This window comes from Orycteropus afer, unplaced genomic scaffold (genome assembly GCF_000298275.1).
Source record: "Orycteropus afer afer isolate SDZICR_OR568_19922 unplaced genomic scaffold, OryAfe1.0 scaffold00040, whole genome shotgun sequence".
Lineage (NCBI taxonomy): Eukaryota > Metazoa > Chordata > Mammalia > Tubulidentata > Orycteropodidae > Orycteropus > Orycteropus afer.
The window spans coordinates 4,793,408-4,807,262 of NW_006921627.1; the positions used below are offsets into that span (position 1 = coordinate 4,793,408).

Genomic DNA, 13,855 nt, shown 5'->3' on the forward strand with positions numbered 1-13,855 from the left:
GCATCAGGATTGGAGGAAGAATCATTAACAACCTGAGATACGCAGATGATACAACTTTGCTTGCTGAAAGTGAGGAAGACTTGAGGCACTTACTGGTGAAGGTTGAAGAATACAGTCTGTAGTACGGATTACGTCTCAATATAATGAAAACAAAAATCCTCACAACTGGACCAATGAGCAGCATCACAATAAATAGAGAGAAGATTGAGGTTGTCAAAGAATTCATGTTGCTTGTTTCTACAATCGATGCCAATGGAAGCAGCAGTCAGGAGGACATTAGATGACATGTAGCATTGGGAAAGTCAACTGCGAAGGATCTGTTTCAAGTGCTGAGGAGCAAGGATATCTCCTTGAAGACTAAGGTGCACCTAACAGAAGCCATGATATTTCCAATGCCTCATTATGTATGTGAGAGCTGGACAGTGAATATGGAAGACCGAGAAAGAGTTGATGCTTTTGAGTTGTGGTGCTGGCAAAGAATGCTGAAAGTACCATGGACTGCTAAAAGAACTAACAGATCTGTCCTGGAGGAAGTGCACCCGAAGTGCTCCTTGGAAGCAAGAATGGCCAGACTTCGTCTCACCTATTTTGGTCATGTTGTAAGAAGGGACCATTCCCTGGAGAAGGATGTCATGCTTGGTAGGGTGGAGGGTCAACGAAAGAGGGGGAGGCCTTCAACGAGATGGATTGACACAGTGGCTGCAATGATGGGCTCAAGTATAGCAGGGATTGTGGAGCTGGCGCGGGATGGGGCAGTGTTTCGTTCTGCCGTGCATGGGGTCACTATGAGTTGGAAACGATTCGATGGCACCTAACAACAACAACAACAATGCTCTGGTAGCATAGTGCCTAAGGCATCTGACTGCTAACCAGAAGGCTGGCGGTTCAAACCCACCAGCCACTTCTCAGAAGGAAGGTTGGGCAATCTACTTCTGTAGTGATACTGCCTCGGCAACGCAAGGAGGGGTCGCTATGAGTCAGAGCCGACTTGACGGCACACAAGAACAACAACAACAACACTAGTAAAGAAGTCCTTGGGTGATGCAAAAAGTTAAGTACTCAACTTACTAATCAAAAGGTTAGTGGTTTGAACCCACCCAGAGGTGCCTCGAAAGAAAGGTCTGGCAATATGCTTTGAAAAAGTCAACAGCCTTGAAAATCCTATGGAATACATTTCTAAACTTTGCACATATGGGGTTGTCATGAATTGTAACTGGCTCAATGGTAACTAATAATAACGACTCTAAACCAAAACCAAACTCACTGCAGTCAAGTCAACTCGACTCACAGTGACTCCTCCTTGGGTTTCTGAAGCAGTTATCTCTATGGAAGTAGATTACCCAAACAACAAGCCTAGTTTAAAAAAAAAAAAAAAGTACCATTGTTCTGGTTACCTAGTACCACTCTGACAAGAATATACCACAAATGGGATGGCCTTAACAAACAGGAGTTTATTCTTACAATTTAGAGGCTTTAAGTTCAAGTTCAAAGTGCCAGGCTCTAGGGGCTGGGTGAAAGCCCCTTAACCTTGGGGTCCAGCTCCACCTCCTGCTCCCAGTCCCCTGGAGCTAAAGGCTTTTCTTCACTTAGCCAGCACAGCTGCTAGCTGCTGAGACTGACAAGCCTCAAGGTTGACAAGAAAAAAGGCACAGTCCCAATGTTACCAAACCACACGGCAGTCCATTAACTTAAGTCCATTGTAAATCCCAAGGCTGGCAGAGCATGGCAGGCTGCTGAACAACGACACGGCTACATGCAGGGTCCAAGCATGCCAAATGCTAGAGACCATTCCCGAAGCTGCTGCTTATATACGGGAAGCAGATCACATACCGAAAGCAGCTACTCAGCTGCTTGTGGTAGATACCACTATAGAGTTGATTGCCAGTTTCATCATGGGGAATAGCTACCACCAGCTGCCCAGCCACTCAACCAGGCCCAGCCAAGTTGACACAAAAACATAACCACCACACCCACGAATGATGGAACAGTAATTTACTCAAATTAACACTGTGGTACTGCATTATCTAGCCTACATTTTATTTATCTAACCAAAAATAAGGTATACAGAACTGCGAGGGACCAGAAGGGATCATAGATCCAGGTCATACTTCTCAAATTTTAATTGGCATGTGAATCTTGTTAAAATGCAGATTTTGATTTAATAAGTCAGGGACAGGGCCAAAACTTTACATTTTTAGCAAGTGCTCTGATGTGTTGCTCCAAGATGAACATTCTGCTGGCTTAAGGACTATATTTTGCATAGCAAAGATTTTAAATGGTGGTTCTCAATATGTGGTATATGAAGATGGCTTAGTGTTCCCAGGATCCTTCCAGGAGGTCTGTGACTTACTCCCATTTTCAACTACCTATCTTGTGTGAGGCCAGATTTTCTTCATACACTTCAAACAAAACAACAGATTGTAATAGAGTAAACACAGAAGCAGATAGGAGAATCTGGCTGTTTTATATTAGATCAAACATTAAAAGAAATTTGCAAAAAAGTAAAAATGAAGTTGTTGTCAATAAATTACTTTCATTTAAAAAAATAGTTATTTTTCAATTAATAAAACCAAAGCAAAATCAAATCCAGTGCCATCGAGCTGAATTCGACACATAGCGACCCCTCCTTGGGTTTCCAAGACAGCATCGCTACAGAAGTAGATTGCCCAACCTTCTTTCTGAGGAGTGGCTGGTGGGTTTGAACCGCCAGCCTTCTAGTTAGCAGTCAAATGCCTTAGGCACTATGCCACCAGAGCATCTATTTGATAAATACTCTAAAAAATTCTATTTTAATTTTTAATACAGTAAGATCAATAGACAAACACAAGTAAAAAATAGCTCTTTGGTCTTTAATAATTTTAAATAGTGTAAAGGGGTCTTGATATAAAGACTTGGAGAAACCATTAAGCTAAATAAATAATTCAGGTCAGAAAGCCAAGCTGTCTAATTTATTCACTTCTCAAAAGAGCTTGCTGGACAGAATCTGAAACCTCTACCAGTAGATTTTTATATGTATTATAACTTTGTCAAGTTCTTTACGTCCAACTACAATTTTTTTCCCCTTCCTATTTAATCTCCTCTAAATCAAGAAAACAACCGCTGAGCATCTCCCTCCTCCAATTACACATATAAGCCTCTTTTCCTAAGAAATTTTAAAAAATATATAAATACATAAACCGAACGTGATGGGCCTTAATATGAAAGGCTAAATGACATCAAGACCATGGTCTAGAAACACACGAGGAACTACTAAGTATAATTATGATTTGGTTAAAACCAAAAATCAAACCCAATGCCATCAAGTCTATTCTGACTTATAGTGACCCTACAGGACTAAGTAAAACTGCTCCACAGGGTATCCAAAGCTATAAATCTTTACAGAACCAGACTGCCTCTTCTTTCTCCTGTGGAGTGGCTGGTAGGTTTGAACTGCTGACCTTTTGGTTAGCAGCCCAATGTTTTACCACAGTGCCATCAGAGCCCAGTGAACTCTCAGGAAACAAAGTGGGAGTAAGTTATAGGGTAAAAATTATGGATAAATTCTTCAACATAACAAAACACACAAACAAAAAATCATGAGTTGCTTAGCAGAGCTTGCTCCATAAGGTTTTCAAGGCTTTGTATGACCTTTCAGAAGCAAATTACCAGGCCTTTCTTTTGAGGTGGGTTCAAACTGCCAACTTTTCAGTCAATAGTAGAGTGCTTAACTGTTTGTGCTACCTAAGGGCTCCTAACAAAACAGAGATCTAGTCAAATAATGGAAAGTTACTGAAACTGGTTTTTCAGAAATTATGAGATTTGGGCTTCTATAGAAATGCATGTGAATAGGAAACTACCTTTCTAGTCCTGGAATCATGACTTTTTATCTACTAAAGTTATTATTTTCTGCCATATTTGTAGCCAAACCATTTTCTCATCATATAAAATGAAATGCTAGCAAAAAGTAAGTAATTATACACTGGGAGAAGAAATGGGAAAAACAGTAAAGAGACTGGAACCTGGACTGAATATATAGAACTCTGAGAGGCAAACCAGATGAGCTTTGTCAGGGTATAAAGGCAGAATAATGACAAGGGTACTTAATGAGAATTAACCTAAAGGCTTACCAAACCTTACTGCCCCCACTCAGCCTGAATTTGAGAATCAATGCTTTGGTGAGCCCAATTGTGGATGAAAACCTGGATCAAAGCCTGGGGTAGGATGGGATGGGATGGGCATGATAACAGTAAAGCTTCCTGACAAACCTGGAGACATACACCCAGTAATAAACCAAAAAAAAAAAAAAAAACCAGAACAAAACAAAACAAACTCACTGCTGTCAAGTTGGGTCTGCCTCACAGTGACCCCTTCTTGGGTTTCTAAGTTGGTAACACTATGAAAGTAGATTGCCCAACCTTCCTTTGAACCACCAGCCTTCTGGTTAGCCGTCAAACGCCTTAGGCACGAGGCCACCAGAGTTCCCTATACCCAGCAAAAATAGCTGGTAAAATACCACTCCAGCTGTAAAGCCAGGAATAACTTGATCCTTTGTATGTAAACAGAAGCTATTATTATTATGAAGATTTTACTAGTTCTTATTATTCATGTTTAATTGAGGTAGTTCAACGCCCATCACAAACAAACAACATGTAACAACCACAACAAACATTTAAAGGACTGTTCACAGCACTGGGATAATGAAAGATTTCTTTCAAGCCTTAGTTTACAAAGATTTAAAACCACCTCACTCTACCTAAAGCAAAATGTTTCCTCCATCAGCTTTCAGGAAAAAAGAAAAAAAAGTCATGACTCTGACCAGCTATCAAACCTAAATAAGCAAGTTATAATCAATCATCTTAGTCTACTATGTTAAAATTCAGTCAAACTGTATCACTAAAGTGGGTTTGGTAGATACTATGTGCCACTTGATGAAATGTACACAGCATCACATATAAAGTATCTTTGCCAAAAAAGTATAATCAAAATTTTATCAAGCCTTAGAGCAGTGGTTCTCAAACCTTTTTTTGGTCTCAGGATACCTTTATACTCTTAAAAACTACTGAGAACCCCAGACAACTTTTGTTATATGGGTATTTACAATGTTAGAAATTAAAAGTGAGAAAACTAAAATATATTTATTATAGTAATAAATATGTCCATATAAGTAACATCTTTTTACATTAAAAAAAAAAAAAAAAAAATCCTGTATTTTCCAAAACGGAGAAAAACCCCAAACATATTTAGTGAGAAGACTGGCACATTTTTACAATCTTTCTAAAATATGGCTTAACAGAAGATAAACAGATTCTCTCATCTGCTTCTGCATTTAATTGGCTGCAATATCACATATATAGATTCTGGAAAAATACTTTGTACATTCATGTGAACAACAGCAAAGAAGGCAAAAATATTTTAATGTTGTCAACAAATTCTGCCTCCCAACTACTTTAAAGCAAACTTAGGTTTAAAGAAATACGAAAGACAGAATAGTAAGTTAAATGGCATCACAAGGAAGCAAGCAGATAAATCTAAAATGTGGAACATTCTTCAAAACAATTCACTTAATTTCATCAATATGAGGCATCCTCAGGGTACCAAAAAGATTCATTTCTAAGTGTTTTTAAGTTGAATTTGTAGAAAAATAGGAACAGGTGCATGTGGTTCTTAGTTAGCCTTACTTCAGTGCAAGAAAAGGCTCACAGCCTTTTCAACGATTCAGTAAAAGTAAAGTATGCAGCAAGTAAAAGTGATAGCAATGAAGAATTTGCTGCAAGTAGACATTGGTTCAGTCATCTTAAAGTGAGGGCAAATTTACATAACAGTTAAGGTCAACTAGGAGTTCACAACCCACAGACTGCCTATAAATTAATGGCACACAGAAAAAGAAAGTGGGGACAACAGTTCTCGATTGAGATTTAAGAGACATATAATGAAATACTTCTGTGGACCTTGATCCTATTTTGAACAAACTGACTGTAAAAGGACATCTCTGAAACAATGAGAGGAATGAGTAGATTCAGTGTATTAGACAATCTTGAAATTACTGTAAACCTTTTTTAGGTATGATATGTAAGGAGCTCTGATAGCATAGTGCCTAAGGCACTTGACTGCTCACCAGAAGGCTGGCGGTTCAAACCCACAAGCCACTCCTCAGAAGGAAGGTTGGGCAATCCTACTTCCGTAGTGATACTGCCTCGGAAACCCAAGGAGGGGTCGCTATGAGTCGGGGTCGACTCGACGGCAAACAACAACAACATGGTTATGTAAGAAAAATCTGTATTTTTAGAGAAGTATAACAAAGTATATAATGGTAAAATGACATGAGAAAAAGGACAGACGAAGCAAATGTAGCAAAATAGTTTTAACATTCATGTTGAGTTTAATGAATGGGAACTCATTATCCCATTCTGTCTACTTTTATGTAAGTTTGGACTTTTAATAAAAGAAAAAGTTTCCTTAATATTCAATGGAATTACTTGCCTTAACTTTTATGCAATTTGTAGAAAGCCTTCTTATGTGCTTTATGATTATGGATCTAATAATAATGTTTTAGGCTTTAAATGGACAACTCCAGAAAATATCTCTGCCAATAGGGATCAACTATCACAGATAATTCAAACTATAATAAGGTATTAATTTATACTTTAAACTTCATGGGTCCTCACATATGATTTAATATATCAAAAAGTTGTGAACTAAGCTTTATTGTGAAAGGGTACAGGAGCTAATTAAACAAACAGTTTGAAAAGTGGGTCACAGAAATGTGATTTGAAACCTATCTCATAATAACGGTATGCAAGAAAAGGTCCTGATAAACTTGTGGTTCTTTGATCTTTATCTTTGCTCTCACTGTATCATTAGCAATATTTTGCATGTACTTTGACCATCCCAACCATTTCACTATGCTTTTACTACTGTCTCTTATTTCCACTATGGTTCAATGTTGTTCAGCTTAGGGTTTTTTGTTAACTGTCTCTTAACTTCACTAATCAGTAAGGCTAAGACTTACACTGGTCACACGACGGTAGATCTGCGCAGCATTTTGACACTCTGAGTAAGGGTATTCAGACGTGGCCATCTCAAGCATGCACATCCCAAAAGCATAAACGTCAACAGATTCATCATATTTCTCCTCATACATTTCAGGGGCCATGAACTCTGGGGTACCTTAAATTAAAAAAATGATTCAGATTCAATGCAAGTGGAAGCTGCAGACTATTCATTGTGGGGAGAAGAAGAGGCATTTACATTTGAGAAAAAAATTAAGTAGAAGGGGAAAAAAAAAAAGAAAGAAAGAGAAAGAGAGAGAGGAGGAAGGAAATCTTCTTAGTCTGTTCCATCATACAGATCCTCCATTGCAAGGCTCTTATAAGAAACCAAAACAGGGTTCAAGTGTCTATGTAGTGTTTCAAACGGATTCCTATTATAGAACCTTGAGTAAAAGATAAGCTAAAATAGCTCACAATGAAAACAAATGGAAGGAAAAGGAAAAAGATTAGCAAAGGATAAAGTAGACACAATGGCATCAACCTGGAAGATATGATGGGTTAAAAAAGCTCAAAATACCCGTCTGCCCCCTACTGTATGGTAGTTGTAAGGTTAACATTTACTTCTAGTCTTTGGCATCAACATTTCCCATCTGATCAGTTTCACTTTTAAGAAGCCTTGCAGTGAAAAACCCAATATTCAGTAACTTAAAAAAAAAAAAAAAAAGTGTAATTAACTATGAAAGGCCATTCACCACAGTCCTTTACATATTTACCATACCACCTGCAATACACAAATAAGCCTACTGCAGATACAAGAAATAAAGTGAGGGACATAATACATGGGTGCATGCACAAAAGCACAGATATACATAACTCAAACATAGAAAGACTGAGTTATGAGCAAAATATGTGTGAATCCACAAAACCAGGTTTTGCAATGCTTCCAGAGAAATTACGTCTGGATATTTCAAGTTATACCCATTGCCAAGAACAAGTTTGCACATTATGATTTAAAAAGAAAAAAAACTCTTTTGGGTCAGAGATTTTAAGATGCCAACCAAAGGACAATGAAAAGAGATGTTTTCTGTAAGGAAGGTAAAAAGTAAATTCAACTTTCAGTAACTCTTCCCATTCTCCTTACTACTCTGATTTGTAAGAAAATGTACAAAAAGTATTTTAAATCTAAGTTGCATATTATTTTTATGAGACCGCTGTTTTATAAGGATATGAAAATCACTAGTATTTTACACTTTTCCCTCTCTAGTAATACTTAACTTTCTAGCCTATTTTAAAAAAAATCAATAGGTTTCTTTTGTTCTTCCTGTTACCTTTTGGAAGAGGGAAGTATAGTAGTAGTTGTGCAGATTTAGTTTTTAAATCGTGATACCCTCCTTAGAGAATGAAACCTTTTCAAAATAATAGGCATTAGATTATTTTTCTAGTTACTACTCTCTAATATATAGTTGAGGGAGCTCTAGTAGCATAGTGCCTAAGGCAACTGACTACTAACCAGAAGGCTGGCGGTTCAAACCCACCAGCCACTCCTTGGAAGGAAGATGGGGCAATCTACTTACATAGTGATACTGCCTTGGAAACCCAAGGAGGGGTCACTATGAGTCGGGTCCAACTCAACTTCACATAAGAACAACAACAATATATAGTTGAAGAGTCCTGGTGGAGCAGTGGGTAAACATTTGGCTGCTAACTGAAAGACTGGCAGTTCAAACTCACCAGCTACTCCATGGGAGAAAGACGTGGCAGTCTATTTCCGTAAAGATTTATAGCCTTAGAAATCCTATGGGGCAGTCCTCACAGAGTTGCTATGAGTTAGGACTGAATCAATGACAATGAGTTAAGGAGTCCTGGTGATATAGTCGTTAAATGCTCAGCTGCTAACTGAAAGGTCAGAGGTTTGAATCTACCAGCCATTCTCTGCAGGAGGAAAAATATGTAGCAGTTTGCATCCATAAAAATTACAGCCTTGGAAACTCTATGGGGTCCTAATGGGTCTGGATGAGTCACAATTGACTCAATGGCAATAGGTAATATATAATTAAAAGTCTGAAAGGGTAGTCTTGTTCTTTAGCTCAGTGATTGCTGACAGAGGGTGATTTTGCTTCCCAGGGGACATTTGGCAATGTCTGGGAACATTTTTGGTTGCTACCAACTGGGAGGTAGGAGATAGTAGATGGTATGCTATTGGTATCTAGTAGGTAGAGGCCAGAGATACAGCTAAACATCCTACAATGCAAATGACAGCCCTTCACAGCAAACAATTTTTCAGCCCAACACATCAGTAGTATGAAGGTTCAAAAACTCTGTTTTAGATATGTAACTTTTAAAGAGTGTGAGTAAGAAAAAAAGTTCATAAAACTTATAAACCTTTTCTTCAGAATGGACTCCTATTTTTCACATCTGTTCATAAAGTTTTAAGAGACAGATATTCTTGAATATACATATATATTAAGCACACATTTTAGAAACTAAACTATATAAAAATTCCATTTCTTTTAGGGGAACAGTAAGACACAAAATTTACTATATATATAAATAGTACATAATATCAAATGCCAAAGAATTAGGAAGACTGAATTACTCAGTAAGACACGAGGCTGTATCAACAAATTCTCCTTCCTTTTTTCTAGGTAACTATAAAACATCAAATATTCAAGACGGTTATAGAAGTATAAATATAGAGAATGCTACATCTCAACAAAAGAACTGATCATTTCCTGGATTTAAGCTATGAAGGCCTATTTCACTCAATAAAAGTTCTCAGAGTGCCAGGTTTCTAAATAAATAGACTGTCAGAAAGCCAGTTAGGCTCCAAGGTACATTTGAAACATACCTATCACACTCTTGGCAAAAGAAGCCCGCTTCAAGGTTGCCAGTCCCAGGTCTCCAATCTTGACTGAGCCCGTAGGGCCAGTGATAAAGATGTTGTCACACTTAAGATCTCGGTGAATAATAGGTGGAGTTCTTGTGTGAAGAAACTGAAGTCCTTTAAGGATCTGACGGCACCAGCTTCTTAAGACTTTGATCTTCATCACTTTAAACCTTTTCAGGTACCTAGAAAAAAAAAAGGCAAGTTCATCAAACAGGTTATCAATGATATGAGCATATTGCTTTGAAGAATTCCATTAAATTCTAGCACACCTGAAATAGGAATATCAAATTTAGAATACTAAGATTCAGTAACCTTAAAAGGGAGTAAGATAATTTGAAATGAAAATTCTATTAAGGAAAACAGAAAAGCAAGTCTTCTAAACACCTTTTCATCTAAAGAGTTACAGTATTAGGTAACTGGACTTAAAAGAATAGGATCAAATTGGCCATATAAATGTTGTTAAGTGTTGTCAAGTAGATTTTGATTCATGTTGACCCTATATACAACACAACAGAACACTACCCAGTCCTGTGCCATCCTCACAATCCTTGCTATGCTTGAACCCACTGTTGCAGCCACTTTGTCGATCCAGCTCGTTGAAGTTCTTCCCTTTTTTCTTTGACTCTCTACTTTACCAACCACAGTATCCTTCTCCTGGCCCCTTCTGACAACATGATCAAAGCGTGTCTGGCCACTCTCGCTTCTAAGGAACATTCCGGCTACACTTCTTCCAGGACAGATTTGTTCATTCTTCTGGCAGTCTGTGGTTATTTTCAGTATTCTGTGCCAACACCACAATTCAAAGGCATCAACTCTTCAGTCTTCCTTATACAATGTCCAGCTTTCACATGCGTATGAGGCAAGTGAAAATACCATAGCTTAGGTCAGTACCACAGTCTTCAAAATGACCTATTGACTCTTCAACACTTTAAAGAGGTATTTTGCAGCAGATCTGCTCAGTGCAATATATGTGATTTCTTGACTGCTGCTTCCATGGGTGTTGATTATGGAGCCATGTAAAAGGAAATCTTTGACAACTTTAATTTTTCTCCATTTATTGTGATGTTGCTTATCAGTCCAGTTGTGACGATTTTTGTTTTCTTTATGTTGAGGTGTAATCCATACTGAAGACTGCTGTTTTTTATCTTTATCAGTAAGTGTTTCAAGTCATCTTTACTTGGTTGTCAATGAGTCTTCCTCCAATCCTGATGCTGTGCTCTTCTTCATATAGTCTCGCTTCTCAGATTATTTGCTCAGCATACAAATTGAATGAATACAGTGAAACGATACAATCCTGATGCACACCCTTCTTGATTTTAAGCCATGAAGTATCTTGTTTTGTTTGAACAGTAGGCTCTGGGTCTATGTACAGGTTCCACATGAGCACAATTAAGTGTTCTGGAATTCCCATTCTTTTCGATGTTATCTATAATTTGATGTTATCTATAATTTGTTATGATCCACACAACTGAATGTCTTTGCATAGATAAGAAAACACAGATAACATCTCTCTGGTATTCTTTGCTTTCAGCCAAGATCCATCTGACATCAGCAATGACATCCCTCGTTCAACATCCTCTTCTGAATCCAGCTTGAATTTCTGGAAGTTCCCTGTCAAGATACTGCTGCAACCGTTTGTATATTTCTTAAATTTTAACTTGTATGTGATATGAATGATATTGTTTGAAAATTTCCACATTCTGTTGGATCACCTTTCTTTGGAATGGGCACAAACATAGATCTTTCTAGTCAATTGGCCAGGCAGCTATCCTGCAAATTTCCTGGTATAAAGGAGTACACAACTCCAGTGATGCATTCATTTGTTGAAATATCTCAATGAGTAATCCATCAATTCCTGGAGACTTGTTTTTCACCGGTGCAGCCTGGACTTCTTCCTTAAATACCATTGGTCCTTGATCATATGCCACCTCCTGAAATGGATGAACAGTGACCAATTATTTTGGTACAGTGACTCTGTGTATTCCTTCCATTTTCTTTTGACTCTTTCTAGATCACTCAGTAATTGCCTACGGAATCCTTCAATACTGAAACAAGGCTTTTTTACTTTTTTTAGTTCTTTTAGCTTGGGAAATGCTGGGTATGTTTTCCCTTTTGATTTTCTAATTCCAGGTCTTTACACATTTCATTATAATACTTTACTTTGTCTTCTTGAGCTGCCCTTTGAAAGTTCTATTTGGTTCTTTTATTTCAACATTTCTTCGTTTTGCTTTAGCTACTCTCCATTCAATAACAAATTTCAGAGTTTCTTCTGACATCCATTTTGGTCTTTTCTTAGTTTCCTGTCTTTTTAATGACCTTTTTGCTTTTTTCATGTACGAAGTTCTTGATATCCTACAACTTGTCTGGTTTTCGGTCACTAGTGTTCAATGCATCAAATCTATTCTTCAGATGGTCTCTAAATTCAGGTGGGATATACTTACAATCATATTTAGGCTCTCACGGATATTAATTTTCTTCAGCTTCAACCTGAACTTGCAAATGAACAAATGAGGTCTGTTCCACAGTCAGCTCCTGGCCTTGTTTTGACTCATGATACTGAACTTCTCCAATACCTCTTCCCATACATACAGTCAATTTGAAAAATTTTATTTGACTTGGAAAAAAGGTATTTGCAATGAATACTCAAAAACAAAAACAGAAACAAAAAAACCCCAAAACCCAAACTCACTGCCATCAAGTATTTCCGACTCATAGTGACCTCCTTTGGGTTTCTGAGGTGGTAAATCTTTACAGGAGTATATTGCCCCCCATCTTCCTAAGTCTCGCAAAATTCTATCATGTGATCTCCAGCATTATTTCTATCATCAAAGTCATATTTTCCAACTACTGATGTTTTTTCTTTGCTTCCAACTTTCATTCCAATCACCAGTAATTATCAATACATCTTGATTGCATGTTTGGTCAATTTCAGACTGCAGAAGTTGGTAAAAATCTTCAGTTTCTACATCTTTCACTTTGGTGGTAGGCACATAAGTTAATAGTCGTATTAACTGCTCTTCCTTATACGTGTATGGATTTTATCCTATCACTGACAGCACTGTACTTTAGGATAGATCTTAAAATGTTCTTTATGATGATGAATGTAACACCAGTCCTTTCAATTTGTCATTCCAGGCATAGTACACCATACTATACTATATCATAGTACACGTCTGATTCAAAATGGCCAATACAAGTCCCTTTCAACTCACTAGTGTATAGCATATCAATCTTTATGTATCCCATTTCATTTTTGCCAACTTCCATTTTTCCTAGATTCATACTTTGTACATTCCATGTTCCAATTATCAATGAATGTTTGTAGTTGTTTCTTCCTATTTTGAGTCATGCTACATCAGCAAAAGAAGGTCCCGAAAGCTTTATTCCATCCATGTCATTAAGGTCCACTCTTCTTTGAGGAGGCAGCTCTTCCCCAGTCATATTTTGAGTGCCTTCCAACCTGAGGGACTCATCTTCTGGCACTGTATCAGACAATGTTTTGCTGCTATTCATAAAGTCTTCCAGTAATATCAGACAGTGTTTCACTGCTATTCATAAGGTTTTCAGTGGCCAATTTCTTCAGAAGTGCATGTCCCATCTTTCTTCCCAGTCTTATCTTTGTCTGGAAGCTCCACTGAAACCTGTCCACCAAAATATCAGTGGCATAGCCTCCAGCCTCACAACAACACTCAAGCCACCAAGATGAGTGTTGAGTATAAATATTAGCATTATCTATGTATTTTATAATAGAAAATACTTAACTTGGTACCTGATAACGGATTACAAAGCATAAAAATGAATTCCTTAAAATTAGTTCATTACTAAAGTGACTGAAAGTTTAGAACTGGTATTGCATTTCTGGGTAAATTGTGGAGTAGCTCTTATCAAATATGTTGTTGTTGTTGTTATGTGCCATTGAGTCGGACCCGACTCATAGCAACCCCTCCTTGGGTTTCTGAGGCAGTATCACTATGGAAGTAGATTGCCCCATCTTCCTTCC

General features: G+C 37.7%; 1 protein-coding gene across 1 annotated transcript in view; it reads right to left on the bottom strand.

Annotated features, from left to right (window-relative positions):
- WNK1 (WNK lysine deficient protein kinase 1) overlaps nucleotides 1-13,855 on the bottom strand; it is a 206,208-nt gene that overhangs the window by 87,124 nt on the left and 105,229 nt on the right. The window contains 2 exon segments of the mRNA XM_007937044.2: nucleotides 6,989-7,146; nucleotides 9,817-10,037. Coding sequence (XP_007935235.2) covers nucleotides 6,989-7,146; nucleotides 9,817-10,037 — 379 coding nt within the window.